Source organism: Thunnus maccoyii, chromosome 1 (genome assembly GCF_910596095.1).
Source record: "Thunnus maccoyii chromosome 1, fThuMac1.1, whole genome shotgun sequence".
Lineage (NCBI taxonomy): Eukaryota > Metazoa > Chordata > Actinopteri > Scombriformes > Scombridae > Thunnus > Thunnus maccoyii.
The window spans coordinates 34,324,660-34,346,928 of record NC_056533.1 but is presented as its reverse complement, the minus strand read 5'-3'; the positions used below and the strand labels follow the sequence as shown (position 1 = coordinate 34,346,928).

Sequence of the window (22,269 nt, the reverse complement as noted above, 5' to 3'; positions counted from 1 at the left end):
GGTGGTATGAGGTTAAGAGGTCTGTCCTTTTCTCTTTCTTTCTCCACCCCATATGACCGATGGTCCATTGAAGAGCAATAGCACAATGTGTTGCCGTGGGCGTCCTTGGAGGAGGAGGAGGAGGGAAAGAGGGGAACAGGGAATCCACCCCTCCTCCTCCTCCTCCTCCTCCTCCTCCTCCTCCTCCTCCTTCTCTCAGTGCGTTTGGTTTGGCTCCCTGTCAGAGCGGCAGCAGAGGCCGCAGAGCTCCTCTTGCCTTTCGCCTCCTGCGTTTATTTTTCCCTCCTCCGTGTCCCAGAGTGGGTGGAGAGAAGCTGCAGGCGCTGAGCCCCCCCCCCCCCTCAGGCGCACAGAGACCTGCTTGGGCTCGACCAAGCAGCACCTCCATCATCTCCTCCGGATCTACATGGTGCACTCATTCAGAGTTTATTTGTCAAACCTGCAACCTGCTCCTTGGATTTATTTACCCTGTGGATTTTTGCATTTTTCCGTATTCCTCCGGTCTCAGACTGAGCTCTGCAGCTCTGTTGGGTCCAGTTTGGTTTAGATCAGATTCTGATGGCTTATATTTGGGCCCGGCTGGCCAACCAGCAGTCCTCCTCGATGTGAGGCAGGTGTCTCTGAAGAAGGAGGCTGCAAGAAGCAACATGAGTTTGATGCTGTGCCGCTGGGAGCAGAACAACTTCACCATGAAACTGGTAGGCTGATTACTTCCAGGTCATCACAAAGGTCAATAGCAAGGGGACAGTTGAAGAAATTTATTGCATATAAATTCACAGTCATGCATATAAAATAAAAAATCACAGCCCTACAGGCTCTTTTTTACTGTTGTTGACAGTTTTCATCGATAGAGTGTTTACATCTTTATCTCGCCTTTCTTTCCTGACGCTGCAGCTTCGGGACATGTTTCACTTTGATTTTTTTTTTTTTCCCACTGTGTGTGTTTATGTATCAGTAGAAATGCTTGTCTCATCACCCCAAAGCCTTACAGTAGCTGCGGTGTTGGATTGCAGGCACGCAATGGATTAGCGGCGGTCGTTTTAATATCAGAGGAAAGTGCTGAAGGCGTGCATCCCGGTTTTCCCCTCACCTGATACTGGCTTCACTTTGATGTCTGCATGGAAAGTTAAAATAGGCTTAGCAAGGACTTGAACCAGAGTTTCACAGCACATTTGTGTGTGTGTAAGAGAGAGAGAGAGAGAGAGACAGTGTGTGTGTGTATTCTCCTTTCAAGCATTTATAAGAAAATGACAGCCTTTTGTTCCGCTTTGTTGCCCACTGTTTGTTGTCACAGAAGTACAATGCTACAAAGATGGTAAATATTCAACAGGATCTGGGACACTGTGATAAAAAACAGGGCCGGTCAGGTGCAGAGAGGTCATGTGGTGCAAATAAATGAGAAAAAAAGATCTTTGTAATAGCTGATGTATGTGATAAGAGTAGGAAGCAGCAGATTTAATAAAAGTCATTTTGTATAATGAGCACCCTACTGAGTTTACACATAACATAGGTGGATGGGACACTCTCTCTCTCTCTCTTTCTTTTGTCCCTGTCTTTCTCGGTGTCTCTCTATTTTTTTTTTTCAGCCATGCTCCTTATCTGGATCTGCTATGAGCCCACAGAGGAAGGGGAGATGGAAGCAGAGGAGGTTATTACCAGAATCTAGTGATGAGCTGATAAGAAGGCTAGTTTAATTACACACTGCTAACCTCCACACAGCTTGACTGACAGGAGGCTAGTGGGCCACGGGGTCAGAGTGTGTGTGTTTGTGTGTGTGTGTGTGTGTGTGTGTGTGTTTGTGTGTGTGTGTGTGAGAGAGAGAGAGAGAGAGAGAGAGAGAGAGCAAGAATGACAAAGGGATTACAGGCATGCACACTTGAACATGTGCACACACTTCCAGAAATTAAAATGACCTTCCTTTTTATTATGAAGTGCAGTCAATGTCCATAATCCTCTCTGTTCTAATACAGGTCTATTGATTATTTGATGGTCATGGTCCTTATGTCAACATGCGACCTATGGAGCATAAATCAAAACGCGTGATTTATATGTTTAATTCTGCTCAAAGGCATGCCAGCATACACAGGGCAGAGAAAAAAAGGATTGGTGGAACCATAATTGTTTTTAGTTATGGAACATAGTTGTCATGGTGTACCTTGTGGTACACAATGTGTCTTTGTATTGTGTATATGTGTGAGTTCCAAACAAATATTGACCCAGTAGCCTTGACAGACTCTCACTGCACACATTAGCCACAGCATGCATGTGACTTTTTATTTGCTTATCAGTTAATTTGTGGATGTCCTGATGGACAGAGCAGTTTTTGTATAAGGGTTCATGTCAACTGTTCAGGTGGTACAACATCTGAAGACGGTTCAATCCAATTACCTGTCTTGATTGGAGTTCTTAGACTTTTTTAGATCTCTAATCCAGTACCTCAAATTTTTCCAGACACAAGAAAAGCAATGATAGTATAGAGCTGTGCAGCTCAGAACGAAATAAGTCGCTGCATTATGGATATAACCCACTATACTTTCAGGTTACATTATAGTGTGCAGACCTGCGCTGGCTCTGTATTATACCTGGAGAATAAGAAGCTGATTTTTAAGGACTGAAAGGCAGCTGTCTGAGAATTTACTCAGCAGGAAAATCAGCTCTACGTATCACTGCGAATGGCTTGTTAACTCATATAGTGATGCTAACAAGCTAAATCCACTTAAATAAGTCTTGCTGAGCTGCTGAGCTGCTGTGCTGTCATGTGCATCAGGCTTCATGTCTCAAGATTCGTCCTGATCAGATTTCGCATGGCAGACATCTGTGCAGTGACCAAAAGACCAATTTAAGGGATTTAGACATTGTGTATTCATGATTCAATATTAACATATTCTGGATTAGAATATTTTGGAATTGTCACAGGTAGATGGTGCCCTCGACCGTCATGAAGACACTGAAGTTGCAAATGTTTAATTTCGAGGGTGAAGCTCTTCCATCCATCAACTGTGATTTTTTTTTTTTAAATCAGGTTATATATCACATGTGTAGATAACCACACATGCACACAGTCTCTTGGCTTTCCGATGGATGTTTCCCATACTCTAAACTGCAGAGTTCAGGCCAAGTCGTTTTGTCTACCATGTGCCTGGTGTGGCCTCTATGCCTCACAAGCCACATGTCTTTCATGTGCCAAACAGAGAGCAAGCAGAGACATGAGGGCTCATTTAGAGCTGGCCCGTTCCAGCTTTCTGCGGGCTAAAGCCACTTGAGAGGCCTGTGTGTGTACAACAGAGAACAGAGGGGGGAAAGTAGCTGCCAGAGGCCCCACAGACCAAAAAACATCCATGGTTACATCCTGCTGGGGGCAGAGAGAAGAAACAGCAGCTCAGTGCCGCAGTGGTGATGGAGAGGAGAGAGTAAGGAGATGGCAAGTGTTTGAAGAATATGCAGCTCATGTGTATACAGTCTGAATTAATTTCTAACACCATCACTCTTGCTGTCTCTCAAGCTCTCTCTACTTGTCTAGTGTATGCATCAGTTTCCATAACTCTCCTCTATCTTGCTGTCTCTTCCTCGATAACCTGACAGACGTCTAACTGCACCAAACACAGTTTACCTAGTTAATAAAGATGGTTGGGAAAGTCTTTAAAGAGAGTTGTGATGAAGCAGGGAAAGGAGACATTCATAGCACATTTTCTTGCTAGATGTTGATTTTTTTAATAAATATATAATATCCTTGATAAAATTAAATTATCATCCATTTTCTCTTGCTTCCTGGCCATCTGTTATCCTTTCTATGGTCATGCGATCTTCAATTATTTGTCATTTTCAATCGGATGCTCCAGTATAATTACAATCCCAAGATTGATTTTTTACAGGCTTTTCTTGTTCCTTTCCCTCGATGAGTGCTGCATGTCTTGTTTTATGTTAAACATTTTAGTAATGGTCTCCAGTTTGCATCAAACTATTCAACTAAAACAGAAAGTGTGTTTGATCCAACTAAGCATGTAATCAATAGCGGCCCCAAACTGGCACCTACAAAAAAGTAAGTGTAGATGTTGCATTGGTGTTTAACTGATTGACTCTTCAGGAATCCAATACAGCTGAATTAAATCCAGTGAGTAGATCAGCGCCGGATGTTGATTGTGTAAAGGTGCTTCTACCTTTATTAACAGATGGGGAATATTAGGAGAGAGGTGGGAAGTCATGCATCAAATACACATACTTTAACCAACTTGGCCTCCAGGATGCCTCAGAGCAATTTAAAATATTGCACCCATTGAAAATGCCCGTGTTAGAGCTCAGAGCTGGAGTCATTGTGTCCCATATAAAGCATCACAGCAGCACAGCAGCTGGCACAGCAGACTGCAGTCCACTGTTGTCATATCATACAGACCTGGGACACTGATTTCTCAGAAGCCATCTGTTTGCTAGTGTTCAGCAAAAACTGTGCAGGAGACTATGATTCCCTTCACCCACTGTTTACTTATTTAAGCTGAGAGGGTTTCCTGCATTTGAAGCCAGTTGATGCATTAATTCTACATGTTAGGTGTGACAGAATGAAACACATCCTGTGATAAGTGGGAGACTATCACCCGTCACACCTATCTACCTCTCCTTCCCCTCCCTGCATCCTTCTCTCAGATTATTGTGTGAGTGTATCCTTCAGTCCATCCATCATTTTCCCACCAGCCATCTGCTAGCCGACCCAGGCTGGGTCAGAGGGGATGTGTTGCCACATGTCACCCTCAGCCTGCAGCAGCAGAGAGAGTTACTGAGCTCTTATCGATGAGATGCAGCACGGTCAGGCAGCAAAAGGGCTTGTCAACAAGAATATCTGATGGTTGTATACTGCTCTAAACCCCAGTCTTAAGGTTGGTAAAATATACTCTAAGCTACTCTTCACCTTAAGACACTACAACAACTGTGGGCTGAGAAATTAAAGGATGTTTGATCATTTATAAAAGCTCAGAACACCCTTAACAAGCAAAACTGTATTCAGAAGAGTTGATATTTTGGGCCGTGTGCTGGTAGTCACACACTGTGGAGGCACTTCATGAAGAATTAAACTAGTTTCCGTAGCTAACTTGATGGCAATGAGAAGTTCAAAGCCATACTGGGATCTTTGTATGTTCATGGTTGGCAAGCATTCCCGCATAAATGATGATGATGATATTTTAGGCCTCGTAAGCAGTGCCATGTGCAGAGTGGGCAGGGGGAAACAGCCCCTGCCTGTTTTTCTCTGACATGATTGCCAAAGTGTTTTTCCAACCTTTATTTAAACAGGACATCTGAGCCCTATCATATTTCCATGCTTCATTTTAGCCCCAACATCAAAATCACGTACCCTGCTGGTTGACTTAAAAGTACCTATTAGGTTGGCTTTAATGTCTTTATTGTGAGCTTAAGTAACACTGCGGTGCTTGGCGTGAAAGTTTACTAAACCTAATGTTGCAAACAGTCTTATTATTTTCACCGTTCCCCTGTTATAAAGTCTGTACACACCAGGGCTCTTCAAGCATCAAGCAGTCTGATGGAGGTGTTTTCACATCAGATCCAGGTCATGAATGCTGAGGTCCTTTAGCAGGGCGCTAGAGTGTGTTGAGTTTTCTCAGTGAAGCTGCTCAGAGGCATGTGGTGTTGGGTTTGTTCTGGGAAATTCATAGGTGTGAATTTACGTCGGCGTATGAAAACGGAGTAGGGCAGTACTGTTGCAAATCATTTCACTGGTAAATGTTAAATTACTAGATGGCATAGGATGACTGGTTGGCTGGATTCAATGAGTAGTACAGCCCTACGAGGGAGATCTGAGACCTCCTGTGTGGACTTATGTTTCATGTTTGTCAGTGTGTGTGTGTGTGTGTGGGGTACCTGCTGTAATGTACAGCACCAGTTGTGTCAGAGAGAGGACATTAAAGTGTCAGTCAGCGTTAGAAACTCTGTCCACATCCAGGAGGGGGAATCCATTCCATTCATACCATCTGTCTTGGCCACAGGGGGCGACAGTGAGCTGTGGGGTCACTATGTGCAAATTAAGACTTTAAAAATGGTGCTTTCTGTCTAGTCACCTGGATAAAAACATATATGTTGAGCCAGTACAGCACAAGACATAGCTTTATGGAGGGAGTGCACCATTGTAGGTTGGCCCTGCTGCCTAAAAGGTCGTCCTACGTCGTCCTGGTGGTCAGAACGATTATTTCTGCTGTGAGGCTTCAATGGAAACAAACAAAACAAACTATAAGACGATATAAGATCTGTGGAACAAGGTTATAACAACCCCATTAGGATCTGACAGTTTGCCAATTGATAAAGTTTTAAAATAGAGTTTAGGGAGTTGGTAATTCTTGGAAATGTAGCAATCATCATATGTTACTTCACAACACAATCTAAGCGAGCAGCTACACCTTCTACTTTCATTCCTACCTCTGAGCTATTGCAGATTGTCTAAACAGAAAAACTGCCAAAAATGTTATCTTTGATCAATGAGGTGGTGCCTGAAAAATTCCCACACTGTGTTTAAAAACACAGATATTAAGTGTATCAGTTGTAACACAAACATACAGTATGTTGTCTGCTTGACATGCTTAATTACAGTTATCAAGGTACATTTGTATTCAGATAAAATAACACATTTATTACGAAGCTACACAGGTTGAGAGTTCCATTTCAATCAGGAGAGATAATTGTTTATTATTACAGAAGATATATTGATAATTAAGTCTCGGTCAAGAGAGTCTTTGGCACTTAGACTCTACAGAGAGATTTTTAATTGAGGGTCATCAGCCCTGAGCAGCAGCATAATAAATCTCCCCATGGAGTGCAGACACTGGTGGTGGCTGATGATTTCTACAGAGACTGATAAGGCTGAAGAGGTTGATGAAAACTGATGGATCTGCGAATACAAGGCGGTGATGGGGGAGTAGAGGGGCGTGTGTGTAGCAGCATGAACGCACTAAAGGCAGAGAGAGAGAGAGAAACATATTTAAAAAGACAGCAGCAAGATGATAGGCTAACAATGGAGGTGTGCTGCTTCGCTATTGGATAGACGTGAACAGCTGATAGCTCGATTGACAGCCTCAGACAGTGACAGCGAGGAAATTGAGCGAGCATGCGCGAGAGATGTAAACAACAGGATAAAATGAGAAATGTACTCACAGGCCCATGCATGTAAAAGAAACTTTCACTAGAGCTCCATTTCTGGACTTTATGCCACTGGTTTATCTCTCTACGATTAGCAGAGGAGGGAACTGAGTCAGAGTGTCTGACTCAAACAGAGTGAATGACACCCAGAGAGAGAGAGAGAGAGGTTAAAAGTGTCAGTGTCTAAAGGGAGAGAGAGAGAGAGGTGAAGCATGTCCTGCTCATACACGACCAGACAGTCAGACAGACAGACAGACAGACGGAGACAGAGCTGCTCAGGAGATGTGTGAGGGACCGTGTAGTGGCTATATATACCCGCTCCACCTTGCCTTCACCACACAGCGCGCTCATCTCTCGTCTCTTGGTCGTCTGGAAGTTTGTACACCTCCGGGTGGTTTTTTTGCTCACCCAGTCAGTTGTCTTTATCCGGGTGACTGGCCTACATGGCTGAATATGGCGGCCTCAGGGTGCCGGCCAGGAGCTACAGCCGCTTATCCTGCAAAAACTACAAAGTGGTAAGAAACCAAAGAGGTAAGGGAGTGGGTAGAGGGAAAGGTATTGAAGGTTTTAGGGTAACAGCAGGGAGTGCACCCACTTGATGATGAACTAAGTTTTTTTTTTAATTTACCAGTAATTTGCTCATTTTGAAACCTGAGAGAAGTTGTTGTGCTGTGTTTGTATTTTCCACAGACATTAACCAAGGACTGGGGAATAGTGAGAGAAATAGATTTAAGGGGAAGGGTCAGCTTGAAATAGAAATGTCAGGGATGGAGTCAGATCTCCAGGAGCAGCCAGAAATTTTATTATAGAAGCTATCTGACAGACGCAGGTAACAGACGAATCAGTAGTGCTCACTGTTTGGATTTGGTTTTTACCTCAAAAACCTCTGGATGTTCTAAACTCGGTCGGTGGATGTGGCCTTCATCTTAGCTTGGCTTTGTGTTTGACGTTCAAAGGTAGATTTCCTTTGAAAAGGTAGAAGAAAGTGCTGTTATCAGGGCATTACTTTTGTAGACTCAGCTCTCACTTCAGTGCCATTACCTGAATTATAACAAGAGCTGTTCAGGTCCTGGCTCCCTATGAAAGCTTCTCGTGAGAGATAGCAGCTTCGGTCCTGCTGTGTTCTCTTTATGGTTCTTGCTCACGTCTGTAGATTAGTTCATAATGGCGTGTTAAGTGCAGCGCTTTTTAGGTTGCTTACTGAACCTTGAAAGTAATAAGGCTAATAGTCCTGAAGTTATCAACATAATTGTTTCTGGAAAGCCATGCTCGTCAACGTATGTGTGAGAACTGTGCTTGGATGGACAGAACTGAGGTGTTGTGTGTGTGTTTGCTGCTGTCATGTGAAAAAGTGAAAAATGTAGCTGCCGGTTTGTGATTTTCATGCTTGAACTTCAATGGAAACAATAAGTGGTCGTCTACACGTTGAGAAAATTCACAGGCATTTGAGTTATGAAGCAATTTCGAAACCCAGAGGATGACTCAAGAAATGCTCTTTCATCAAGTTAAAAACACACTCAGGTGTTTTGCAAAAAAAAAAAAAGACAGACGGTGTAGAGACAGGACATGTAGGGAGAGAGAGACAGGTACGACATGCAATGCAGGTCCCCCGGCGGGAGTCAAACCATTGATGTTGTGGTTATGCGGTATGCGCCGCAACCATTAGACCATCAGAGTGCCCCTGTTGCGCAAAACTTAACCTGTTGCAATCTGAAGACAGATGGCTCCTGTTTTTGTCATTTTAGTAATTTCACTAAAAATAAGAAAACAGGTATCAGTATCAGGATCTTGAGGAGCTGTTCTGTGATTACTGCAGACCAAAGATAACTGATTGCCATGTTATGTAATAAGTTCTAGTGAGAATAAAATGAGTTTAAGAATCTTGTAGGATCACAGAGACGTCCTGTTTGTGGGCATTTCTGTGGCTGCTAGCCTGTATAGCTACAGTAGCCACAAAGTTGAATGCACCTCTGCATGTCTTCTTGTTTTTCCCTGAATTAAGTCTACACGTTAACCTTAGTATTTTCTACCATGCTGTGTAGCGCTACCAACAAGCCCCATAAACCAATATATAGTTATTGGTATTAGATTGCAAATGGTTCACTTTTGATAACTTTTTGGTCAGTTGGAGGCTTTATTTATTTATTATTTGACTTTTACTTGTAATATTTATTCTGAATTTCATTATTTTCATGCACCAGACTGTGATGATTGATAGAGTTGACAAGCATTCTTCCACTTTTTTTTGCTGACGATTGCATAGATTTGAAGAATTTGAAAATTTTGCAAGTGTTGCAGGGACAGATTGAGTTAGTTAAATCTTAAATTACAAGATTATTCATTCAAACTGTTTCAGAATCAACTGATATCATAAAAATGAAGCTGTTTTAAACTTTCAAACTGCTGATATTTTGGAGACATGTTTCAACGATGCTTCATGTCTGTAGTAAGATGTCAACATGACTGCGGTGTTTGCTTATCAAGCAGATTATCACTTAACAAGTCAGTGTCAGTGCAAACAACAGCGGAGATGAAAGAGTGAGGTAACGCGAAGCAGTTCCTGCAGTTGACTGACAGTTTAAAAGATGCACAGTCACACACACGTGTAACCAAAAGCAGCAGCACAAAAGCACATCTGCTTAGCTCCTCCTACCGTATAATCAGCCTCCGTCATGATGTGTCGTGACATTTGCTAAACTTACGCCTTTTCATCTGCAGCTGAGCCATCCAGCCGAATCATAAAACTTGACTTTTCACTCCTCCCTCTCCAAAAAAAGTCCCCTTCAACTCAAGGGCACTTTCCCAGTGTGATGCCCTCGCCCTCTCCCCCGCCCAGGCTGACCCGGCACTGCGGGGATGGCCTGTATGCGTCATGCCCTTCTGTAGGCATCGCACACCAGCTTGGTGACTCAGCAAGCTGGGGCAGCGGGGGGATGCTGGATGTGGAGCACATTTGGGTGTTTGTGCCAAAATAAAAAGACGCAGCTGTGTGAATGAGTGACTCATCGCTACTTGTCACAAGCTTTGAAGAACTGACTGACTCTGTGTCATTTTTGAAGGCTTAAATTGGACATTGTGTGAACATGCACATGGGTACAGACCAACTATACTGGGTAAGGAACTGTTTCCCTGTCTTTTTACCTACATTGTCCTGAAATTGAGGGATTTCTTCACTGTTAACCCAGTCTGAACACCCTTAAAACTAACAGCAGCATTCTCTGAGCAAGGACTGCGCTGTTATTGGTCAGTATTAAAACCCAAAATGATGTAGCGTGAGCCCAGATATTGTTCATAAACTGGACAAATTCCCAAAGCAGCATGTCAACAGACCCGACAGGCCACACATGACAGTGTCCATAAGGCCCTGACACTGTGAATGAGTCAGTGTCATGTTGCTTTCTCTGGTGACGGGAATGTCCCTGACAACAGCGCCAATTTACAGCTCCTAAAAAAGACCCCAAATCCCACAAGGAGAGGGTCGGAATTACTACGAGTTTCTGGGAATGGAGGGGATTTTCCCTCTTGGAAAATCTATTGAAAATGGCTCATCGGACTGATTAATATAGATCACTGACTCTCACAGTGTTGACATTCTGTATGGATGTGAGTGTAGTGGGGCGCTGGAGTGTAATTGTGTGTCATGTTGCACTGTGTATCGATATCAACAAGGACATTATCGGCCATTTTTGGAGTTTTATGACAAAGCAGGGAGGCCTTTTTAGTGCTGTTAAGGGTCATTGGTGTCTGAAACCTATCCCAGTATGCATTTCACCAAGTACATGGAAACACTCTTAACAGGAGGCTTAGAATATGCAGTAAACTTGATTTTATGTATTTTGACAGTCGGAGGATACCCAGAAGAACGAGTATGTGTCACACAGAATCCGATATTTGAGTTCTGGTACTTTGGTACTATCCAATACCTTATTTTTTTAGGAATCTATGCACGTTTTTCTACAAAAGAATGTTTCATTTAACAAAGTCAGCCAAACATCAAGCCAGTTCAGCAGTGTCTAATGTTGTCTTAGCACAAGCAGCCATACCAAAACTACAATACAGTCTAAAAATAGCAACGATTCCTGATTTAGATCTGGAAATATGATCACACAATAAGTGAGGACACAATAAGATTTAATGGCAACTTATGACACTTGACAGTTATTGATACTCAGTGCTGCAGACACGTTTTGTTGGGTATAATAAAAGCATTGAGATTCAATAACCAGTCCTTCACATAAACGGCCAGAAATCAAATCTACCTCTTACTATGAAACATTTTGCTGTGAGGTGACAATACTGACCACTTAACCTGTATGCCAGCCTCTTCACTTTGTTATGGTAATATCAGTTCATGAGTACTTTCAATAACTGTGCCAATTTGCTGAACAGGCTTTTACAACCCTGGAGAGTTTTAATTAAATTTGATTAAATCCCTGTGATGTAGAGGAAGTAAAACCTCCTTCCTGTCAGATAGATATTGAGTCAATATATGGAGTCGATACTGTTGTTCACTAACCGCGTAGCTGATTAAAACAGGCATCTTCCAGATCAGATGTCTGCTTCTCATCATCCTGCACTACTTCTGTTTTCCCCTGGCCCTTCAAGCAGCTTCCAGATCACAGAGGCTACAATAAATGTGCGGCTAAACACACATGATCCAGATTAATGCATTCTTGATGTTTTTCTTTTTTTTTTTAGATTTTAATTATTAACATGGTCTTTGATTTGCAGACATCTGACTGATGTTGTAACATTTGGTTTGTAGTGGGATGAACCTCGGTACTAGTTGTGCCTTACTGGAGACGATTCCATTATTTATAGCTGAATGTGATTAATTCTTTATGTTTACATTTTACATGCACATATTAGGCATTTTGCTGGTGCTTAATTATACAGTAGTTCCCTCTTCAGGCCAGTTAACATAGTGTCTAAAATATACAATACAGTATATAAAGAGTTGAATGTTTGTCGTTCTGATTGCAGTAATTTGTAAGTAGCTGCTTAATTAAACTTAAAGCTTCAATGATTGATGTTTGTGGCAGATGAACTCCACCACAACATGACAGACACACAGTCCTGATACATTATCATCTTGCAAACTTGTCATGGCTTAAGTGTTAGCTAAGAATGACCTATTTACACATCCAGTAAGTCCAGTAATTTACCTTTTTGCTCAGTTTTGGTCTCCACCAACTCCTGAGAAAAACATATCTGTCTCAAAACAATGAGCTATAAGAAGCTAAAAAGCTCCATAGAGCTAGAAGCTAGGCGATAAAACTGCAATGTCATACCCTCAGCAAGGCTTTTAATAGTTGGCAATTTGATTTATTGTTCATTTGTAAAACACTGATTTATTTATCTGTTAGTTTATTCATAGGGGGCAGAGCACGTTAATCAACATTGACATTTTAACAACATCAATGTAAATGTGCCGATGTTGGCTAATAAACAGCTCAACAGCTAGCTTACACCCATAGTCCTGACTCAACTTAGAATTGACAAATGGATAAAACACTTCCTATGTAGGAGAATTACAATCAAAATGTCCTGATAATGTCAAACAAACAACACAATCAGACAATAAAATGCTACAAACATCATTTATGAACACATCTAAGTAGATTTTAAGTTTGATTTTAAAAATGCTGTATGGAGCACATCTCCTCATTTTGATAGGTGGTGTTTTCCATAGATTTGCTTCCTCACAGAAAAGGCTGATTGTTCAGATTTGCTGGCTCCTTGTGGGACCGTACACTCGCCTCTGGTTCTGTCCGTCAGTTTAACAAAGTGTACTTGTTTACTTTTAAGAAGTTAGAAAGTTTCTCTTGTCAAAATCCACAGTACTAAAATTCCTCAGCCCTCCATGTTTCCTCTCTAAACTAAACGAACACTAAACTTTGATATCCCATTTGAGTTTAAGACGTGATGTTTCAGCTGAGAGGAAGACGTCAGACACATAAAGTACGTTTTGAAAAGTGTGATTTTCAGGACTTAAAAGCAAATGTGTTGTGACTTGCCCACTAACCCCCTTTTTCTTTCCTCTCACAACCTGCCCATGCCTCCCTGCATGCCCTCAGGCATTTTGACCCCCCCCCCCCCCCCCCCTCAGTGATTTCCAGCTCCGTGACTGACAGCTACCCATTTCACCTCGTTTTTAATTACACTCCAACCCCTCAATTTACCTGGCCGAAACTACTTCAAAGGAAGCCTACACACACACACACACAATAGCTCCTGAACATTGCACTTCCTTTTCTCTATGACCAGCTGAGAAGGTGAATTGAAAGGATAGAGTCTAATCCTGCAGCTTGAAGGCTTTTTAAACTCTGCATGTCACTCAAGAGTCTTTTTCTGTGTACTTCTGTGTACTTGTGCATTTGCGTGTGGGTACGTAGCCTGTGCGATTTAAACGTCGCTCCGAGGCTCTTTATGTTTAATGTGTGGTCTTTATTCTCATAAACTGTGAAGACGAGTATACGTACGTGCATGTATGAGTACTCGAGCGTGTGCTTTTGAAGTGCTCACACCTGTTGAGAGCCATCACGAGAAGCTGTGATTCATCCCGTGAGTAGCGTTTGCAGAAAGACTCCCGGTCTGTTTACAGTGCGAGTACAAAGAAACGAGGGTCACAACTGTGTCACACACCTCGCCATGCATGCGTGTTGTGTGCCTATATTTGCGCCAAGGTTTGACCTTAACAATGCTGCGCGCTCATTCGGTACTAATAGATGCACTTAAATTTCACATGAAGAAATTCTGGTTTCCACTCGGGCATCGGGTTCATATATACACACAAGAAACCGGGTTACTGGGAGAAATCCAGTCAGACAACACGTTTACATAATAACCTGGTTACTGCTGGTTGCTGTAAAATCTGCATATGCATGCAGCAGATTATTAATGAGGTTTCTCCCCTGCTCTGACCTTATTTTGGAGTTTATTTTTATTTTAAGTGAGGGGACAGTTTTCCCCTTAAAGTATAAATGTGTCTGAATCTTTGTTGCAACTAACTTATTAGACTAGTAGAGTCAGATTTACTCAGCGAGATTTAATTACTTGAATACAAGGATGTATTATTATGATTAATGAGAATGTGTTTTATCTAGGGCTCAGTATTGATTAATCTCTCAATCTTTAATTTTCTCTAATTGATCGTCAGTCTATAACCCAAAGATATTCAGATTTCTATCATAGAGCACTGAAGAAGGGAGAAAATATTCATATTTAAGAACCGATTATCTTAATAGTTGGTGATTCATTGTCTGTTGATCGACTAATCGATTATTAAACTAATCATTGCAGCTCTAGTTTCATCCTGCAGCACTGCTGTCACTGATATTTTCCCTTTTTGCGCATGAGCACATGTAAATAGTTGATCAAAAACCTAGTTACACGTCTGCATGGCCATCTGTTTTCTTCAGGAGAAATCAGATTTGTCAAATCCTCCATCCCGTTACTGAAGCTGGATTTCTCTTTTACATGACACTAAAGATGTTAGATTACCGAGGGAAGCAGTAAAACGTACTGATTGTCTCTTTACCGTCCTCTTTTTCAGCAGACCGGCGTAACGGTCTGAGTGAGACGTAGCGGGAGAGGAGATGTCTTTTTTTAGTCGAGTTGTCACACAGATTTCAGATCCCCGTGGTGAGAAAGCTGCTCTGAAGTTACACTTGTCAAACAGAGACTCTGCAGTTTTCAGACAAGCTCAACACAATGCTGCTAATCAAGACAGATTCACGAGGTATCACTTTCTCAAAAATAACTCCTCCTTTTTTTTTTTTTATTAGGAATAATGCTCAGTGCAACTTTTCTGCCACCTTTTGTGTTCCTTTTTTTTTTTATCTCCCCCAGAAATAGAAACTCACTTCTCTTGATGAGAGAGAGAGAGAGGTAGGAAAAGAGAAAGAGTTTGGCGACTAATTATGAAGGAAGCTATTCAGATTATTCAGATGCTTGCTCTGCCCCCTCCCCTCCTCCCCCCCAGGCAGTGAAGGGTCTTTTCTGTCCCCAGAGAGTGATGTCAGCATGGCCCATTGAAAACAGCCGCCGTGCGCTCCGAGATGAATGCCCCGGCTGAGCACAATGGCCCCAATTTGAATACCACGCGGATATATGCCAGATCGGAGCCCCAACAAAAGAAAGAGGGCTACTCTGCTCTCATTCAACCATGTTGTTATTTTATTAGAGTCGTAAATTTGTTTCAACCATTTATACCTTTTGTAGTTTTCAAGTGTTTATGGAGTTTGAAACACGTGGACAACCTGACGGGGTTGCCCCCTTTTTTTTTTTTTGGATTGGATTTTGTATTTTTGTTGGCTCATAACTGAGCGCTGCGGTTGTGTTTGTGTGTCTGACCGCAGATCTACACGGACTGGGCCAACCACTATCTCGCCAAGTCAGGACACAAGCGTCTCATCAAGGACCTGCAAACAGACGTCACGGACGGAGTGCTGCTGGCTGAGATCATACAGGTCGTAGGTAAGGGGAAAAAACACACACACGTTTGATTCCTAAATCTTCTACAGGAAGCTGACTCTCATACATGTGATTGCTTGAAACAAATGTTAAAACACATGACTGACCTTTACTAAACACAACAGCCTTTTTGTTCCTGTGATATTTGCTCACAAAATGTTTTAAAAAACAAACTTTTCTTTTACAAGAGTTGATGCTACAGAATAGAACCATTCTTCTCTATTATGTAATGTATTAAAATAAGAGGTTTTTTTTCCAGTGCTGGTAGAGTGCAGGACAAACTGTTATTTTAGAGATTCAAATCCACCTTTTTCAGGTTTGCTAATCCTGAGCTAACCTGAAGACGACATGGTTTCGTCCAATAAGCTTTCTTATCTCACACAGCAGTAAATAATAACTTTAAGAGGCTGATGTTTGAGAGAATTTGAACTTCTTTAGAATGAATCATTTGTGTAATTCTTACAAAAAGTGATCGACTAACAGAAATATGTACTTTAAACAAACTTAAGACGGGACAGAAACATAAAATACAATGTAAGAACTCAAAATAACAAGAATAAAATATCTAAGAAGCTTAAACTGATGCTAAAAGATGCTAAAAGAGATTGTCTGTCATTCAAAGATTAATGAATGTCCAGTTACATTAAAGCTGTGTTGAATCTAATTTTCACTTAATTATTGGTAGACATTTGAATGAAAACACATCTATCAACCTTTCAGGAGATAATGACACCAGTCTCACTTTGACAATGACTGTCATTTTAAACTTTATTGGGCTTTTAAAGAGTTTATAACTCAAAGGGGTTGCAGAATCAAATAGAAATTGTAATTCTTTAGGTTGAAAGGTACAGTGTTCGACCTGTTGTGTGCCGTGGGAGAGGGGTTTTTCCTCTCTGTCTCCGACCCTCACCCTCGTCCGTACCATCATCATCGGTCTTGTCGTTTCATCTGTCCGTTCTCAGCCTGTCATTTCGTCTGCTGACAGCCTCGAGGCTGAAGCGGGCTGACACCAGCTGACCGGTGACTCAGCACATCACTGACTGACTGTCTGCTCCCAGCTCTTCCCTCACGTCTCTGACCCAGATTTTTTTTTTTTTATACTTCCTATCTTCTGGGCAGCTTCATCCTCTGCGGAGAAGAGTCTCACTGTTCTGATAGCTGTTGCATGTGATTCTTATTTGAGAGTTAGATCAGTCTCGCGGGCATCGCAGGGAGTTTTATATCCTGTATGTCAACTTTATTTACGTCATGTGCTCGGAGGGCTTCTCCTCGTATGACATGTCTTTCTATACCGGCTCCAACTTTCTGTTGTGATGGCTGCTTTGGTGGAGCTGATTATTCCAGGGGTTGTAGTTATAAGTAGAGCTACAGTCGATCCTGCACACCTGGTTGGGCGCTATGGGAGTGTTCAGTGTCTCGGCTTGTTGTAGTGGAACACAGAGGACCTTTTTCTAGACCAGAGTCCCAGATTTATCTACTAATATATTAAAAAGTGACAGCTTGGTTTGAGAGTAACAACACAGACTTATTGTGTTGTTTTTTTGTAATTTGTGGGAAGAGGAATTTCAAAATGTCAGGAAAAAGCCAACAGTCTGCAAAGTAGTGATGATCTACAGACTGTGTTCTGGTTATTTTTGTGCTTTAACATGTAACCATGTTGAATCGATCTGTCTTTAGCTTGCGTCTTGTAGACTAGTTGAGAAGAAGGCTACCTGACTTTTATTTAATGTTGTTTCCCATCGCAAATCTTAATTTTGATGCTACACAAGTTATAGACGACATGTGGTTTGTGTTTGGCCAGTCACCAATGTCCAGTACTGCACCTGCACTGTGCCTGATTATTCCTGGATGCATCTTCAAGGGAAGGGACTTTTTGGGGGCCCAGAAACCAAAACTGTAACTAGATTCTAGCAGTTTATTCAGTCTATTTTGGTCTATTCTTTACACACAACATCTATTGCATGTTGGGATCCTTCCTCTGATGCCCTTTCTGAAGTTTCTTCCACTTTTTCCCCATTAAAGGTTTTTTTGAGGGACGGTTCAAGGGTCTAAGGACAGAGGATATTGTATGCTGTTTGTGATATTGGGCTATAGTAAATAAAAATTGATTTTACTTGACTTGACAGTCAAAAAGCAGGTGGAATTCCTGGGTTTCCTTAAAAAGGTTCCTGTGGTCGAAAAGGGCTTCACCTCTGTGATCTGGTGCTTTTTGTCCTCTCAAAACATCTACCCTACATTCAATATATGCACCCCGACAGCTGATCACTGCTGCCCTGCTCTCAAATTAAAACAACGTGAACTAGAGCTGTCTGTTCACCTGTTCTGCCCTGCCTTTCTGCCTGCTGCCCCTTGTCCACAAGGGAAACTTCACACCACACAATGCTGATGAAACTGGATCAGCCTGCTGGTGTCGGAACAGCCGTACTGGGACAAAAAGCCTGACCGGATGTGGCACCTGTTTGGTTATTTGAATAACTTACACTCAAGGTCAGGATTGTGAAATTGGGCCATACGGATCTAGGTCATCACCAAGTTCTTATAAGCTGTTTTTGAAGCAACCAGTTTATCCAGTGAAGTTCAGCCAAATCCAAATTTTTTAAGATATCTTGCTTTGTACTCAACTTCTAGTCTTGGGATACTTTTCTCAAAGAATCTAGCCTTTATACAGTCTGACTGCTGCTTTGGAAGCTGTTGCTCACTCAGAAATGTTAGTTTTATGATTGGTTTTTATATTGGTGGCACTTATTTTGTTTGGAGTTTAAGCATGTATCTCAAAATCAGAGTACTTGGCCACTACTGTCCATAGAGTGCAATTTTCTAAGAAGTACACAAACCGTAGGTGGCAGTACAGGTAGTTAAATCATTGATAAATGGGTTAACACATTAGTTTAGGCTATTTTTATATATTTAAAAATTTAAGTATGGATGGCTATTTGGCACATTTTTACTCATGTATTCTTAATTTTTTATGCATTTTTTTAGTATAATTATCTACTCTTCAATTGGCCATCACTACACCCTGTAGTGATAAAGCAAATAACTTTTCTGCTGTTGCCAAGTCCCACAAATATTCAATTAAAAAATATATTAAAAGGTATCAACGTACCTGTCATCTTAGCCTGACGCACAGTACAATATACAATACTTTAAAGCTGTGGTTCCCACACTGAGGGTCTTTTAACTGGATGTTACCTTTAGATTTTACACCCTTAAACATTATTAAATTGAATCAGAGAAAGGAAAATACCATTATGGTTGAACTGATCACAACTGGTAGACATATGCATCCTGTGATGAGGAGTCATAATCCAAAAAGTTTGTGAAACACTGTTATAATGATCTTTAACTATCTGCAGTTTGTCACACATTATTCGGGTATTAGAGGCACTTGATGCGAACAGATTCAAAGACACTTGCTGTATATATTCATCTGACTGGAAGAGGAGTATTTCCCACAGGGTAGGTGGTACAGTACATGGGCCCTGTGATGGAGCTGCATTGTGGGCCCTGTCACGCCTCCTGATGCCGGGCACAGTTGTCAGCTGTGAGCTGACGGCCCTGTCTCAGCTGCTGTGGGCTGGGCCTTTTAATGGACGGGAGGAATCCCTGACACACACACACACACACACACACACACACACACGCCCCGTTTGAGAAAAAACACAACACTCCCATCTCGGTCGGGCCCCTCGCAGCCTCATTCCCATTTGCTGTGACTAGATAGTGTTTCATGTCTCAGCGGGAAGGGAGGGGAGGGGAGGGGGGGGGGGGGGGTGTCACAGTCACCGGCATGAACACCTCTGCTCTCCTCACTCAGCCAGAAACTGTCTGGGACACACACGGCGGGCATCTCCACTGGAAATAAGAGAGAGGATTACATTAACCGAACACGCCTTAAAAGACTTTTTATTCTCTCCTCTATTATCTCTGTCTCTGCCTCCTCTTTCTGTCTCTCTCTCCAGCCAATGAGAAGATCGATGATATCAATGGCTGTCCCAAGAGCCGTTCTCAGATGGTAAGTGACCTTAAGTTTGTTCTGGCAGAACACTGTGAAATTTACCTCCTGTGTGTTTGTGTGTGAAGCACCACACCTCTTTTGATGTTTCATGTCACCGACTCCCTCGCTTGGGAGCTGCGGTGCAAAAGTCACTGGTGAACAGTTGTAGATGGGAATGGTTAGTCCATTTATTTTTACTTTTGTGGTCTTGCGGGCTGCCTTCCGTGAAACCTCTGGCTCAGACTTCTGGAAGTTGGCGCTCAGTTAAAAGCATCACAGGCTTTGGGTTTTGGGGCCAGTTTTGCCTCATCTTATTACACAAGGAGGAGACCACATCCCTCCCATCTCCAGTAAAGAAAGCAGGCAGTGAGCATCAGCAGTGATGACAATAAAGATGTTCTCAGCCAGTTTTTTTTTTTTCCTACAGTGGCATTTAGCAGATATGCATGTGGGATTTCCTTTTGTAACGCTGCTGGTGGGATTTCAGTGTTTTCACAGTTTTGTGTCCTCTGTGGGAAATGAACCGACAGTCCCGAGGCTGGGTTGCCCTCCGCTGAATGTGAAGGGTCGTAAATTGGGCCAGTGTGCCAGCTGAGGGGGCTATTTTTGGCCACCAGCCAGACTACTGAAGCCTCTCAAAGCACCAGAGAGACACACACACACACACACACACACACATAGTTAACAACTGAAGAGGAGCTGGAAGCACAGCTGATCCCTGAACCCCTTTTCGTCATTGCAAACACACACATACTCCCATGGAGCCCATATTACTATACTGTACGCATGAGGAGATCCTATTGCTCAGATTCATTACCTAATTCTTTCTTCTTAGTATTTTAAGATGCTGTTTTCATGGTTGGATGGTGGTCTGTTCCTGTCTTTTATGCTGATTTAATAATGTCTTTAGCGGCTAAAGTCAGTCACCTTGGTGGATAATAAAGTTGTATAGTAGTATACTCAACTTGCCAGACTTATACTAATATTGCTATAATGTAAACAACCCTTTAACAGCAGCAGTTAGTCCTGTTTCTAGTCTTGCTCCAGTTGTTCGGATTGTAGCGTTCCTCTCGTATCAGTTGGGTCACAGGTGCTTTTATATCCTTGTGAAAAGCTAAAGATCAAGTTTTAAAAGGCGTTTTTGTGTATTTAAGTTTGAATTAGGATTGATTAGCCCTAACACAGCCCTAGATTGTTTTCATTATATTTCTTCTACTAATCTGCCAATTATCTTCCCAATTAATCAATTAATCATTTGGTGTATAAAATGTCAGAAAATAGTGAAAAATGACCATTACAAGGTGACGTCTTCAGATGTCTTGTTTGGTTAAAAAACAGTTAAAAACCCAAAGATATTCAGTTTATTATGATAGAAAAGCATTAAACCATTACATTAGAGAAGTTGAAAACAGCCATTTCTACTTTAAAAAATGAGGAACGATTATTCGATTATTAAAATAGCTGCAGACTGATCAATAGCAGCTCTAGTTGAATATGAATTTGCTATAGGTTTTTTTTCTTTTTCACCACTGAAATACACATACAAACTCATTTTAACCCTTTAAAACGGCTCACCTCCCTTCTCCGCTCCCTGTCCCACTCACTATAAATTAGGCCTTTCCCATTAGCACTGATTACGCCCCCCCCAGTCGCCTGTAATTGAGTGTTTTTGCGGTCTTTGGTCTCGGTAGTGTGGGCGTCTCTCTGCGGTTTTGTACTGCTGTTATCAACATCCTGTGTCCTGTGTGGAGACCCTAACATCCAAAACCCCCATGTCATCAGCAAACACAGTAGGTTTTTTTTGATTGCAGGATACATGTAAGTGGTTCCAAATAATATATATGTTGTAAAGATGTGCAAAGAGCCCAGTATTTGTATTTGTATCTGTATTTGTTGAGGCAGCAAAATTATTTGTATTTGTATTCGAATAAAAGTGGAAAGAGGCTTAAAAATCCCCTTTTTTGTTTTTATTAAGCTTATAATTTTAGATGAAAATTAAAGTGATGTCCAAATTAAGAAATATGCGTCATGTAGCAGGTGGATGTGACTCCCCTCATTGAGACCTGCTGATAGACGCAACAGCGGAGCAGAGGAGAGACACTGAGATAGCGACTATAACTGACCTGCTCGCTGGTATTTGACATGTTTTTTTTTTTTTCTTCCCAAAAACAAATAATTTGTATGAGACAAATATTTGTAAAAACTCCCACTATTTGTATTGGGGCACACCCCTAATATGTTGTTTTGTGTCTGTGATTGTGGCCTGAGTCTGCATAGATGGTGTTTGACAGTCAGGAGGGAAACAGGAATATATTTTTCACGGTGTTCACTGGAGCAATGTGATATTATTTATTGGATAGTGGCTGTCAAAATCAGCTTTCATTTTGCATGGATAAGCTCAGATGTTGCCGTACGTGTGCGTATTTTTGGATCGCTGCTTATAATCTCGGTGGGTTTGTCAGCTTTAAAGCAAAATCTGAAGCAGTCAAGCAGTACTAAGGGCAGGTGCAACCTCAGTCATTATGCAAATGTCTGCTTTGTGTGTTGTAGTACTGTCAAAACAAACACACATATGCAAACACACACTAACACACACACATACACAGGTCGTGAGAGTTTAGTTGGCAGCTGTGGTAGAGGGGTATAAGAGCCCGCTATTACTG

At 41.8% G+C, this 22,269-nt stretch overlaps 1 protein-coding gene across 4 annotated transcripts in view; it reads left to right on the top strand.

Moving 5' to 3' along the window:
• The window catches only part of nav2a (neuron navigator 2a), a 230,069-nt gene that overhangs the window by 122,072 nt on the left and 85,728 nt on the right, over nucleotides 1-22,269 (top strand). For all 4 annotated transcript variants that reach the window (XM_042412852.1, XM_042412867.1, XM_042412859.1 and 1 more), the window contains exons 3-4: nucleotides 15,495-15,612; nucleotides 19,572-19,624. In XM_042412852.1, coding sequence (XP_042268786.1) covers nucleotides 15,495-15,612; nucleotides 19,572-19,624 — 171 coding nt within the window. The remainder of the gene's footprint in view (nucleotides 1-15,494; nucleotides 15,613-19,571; nucleotides 19,625-22,269) is intronic.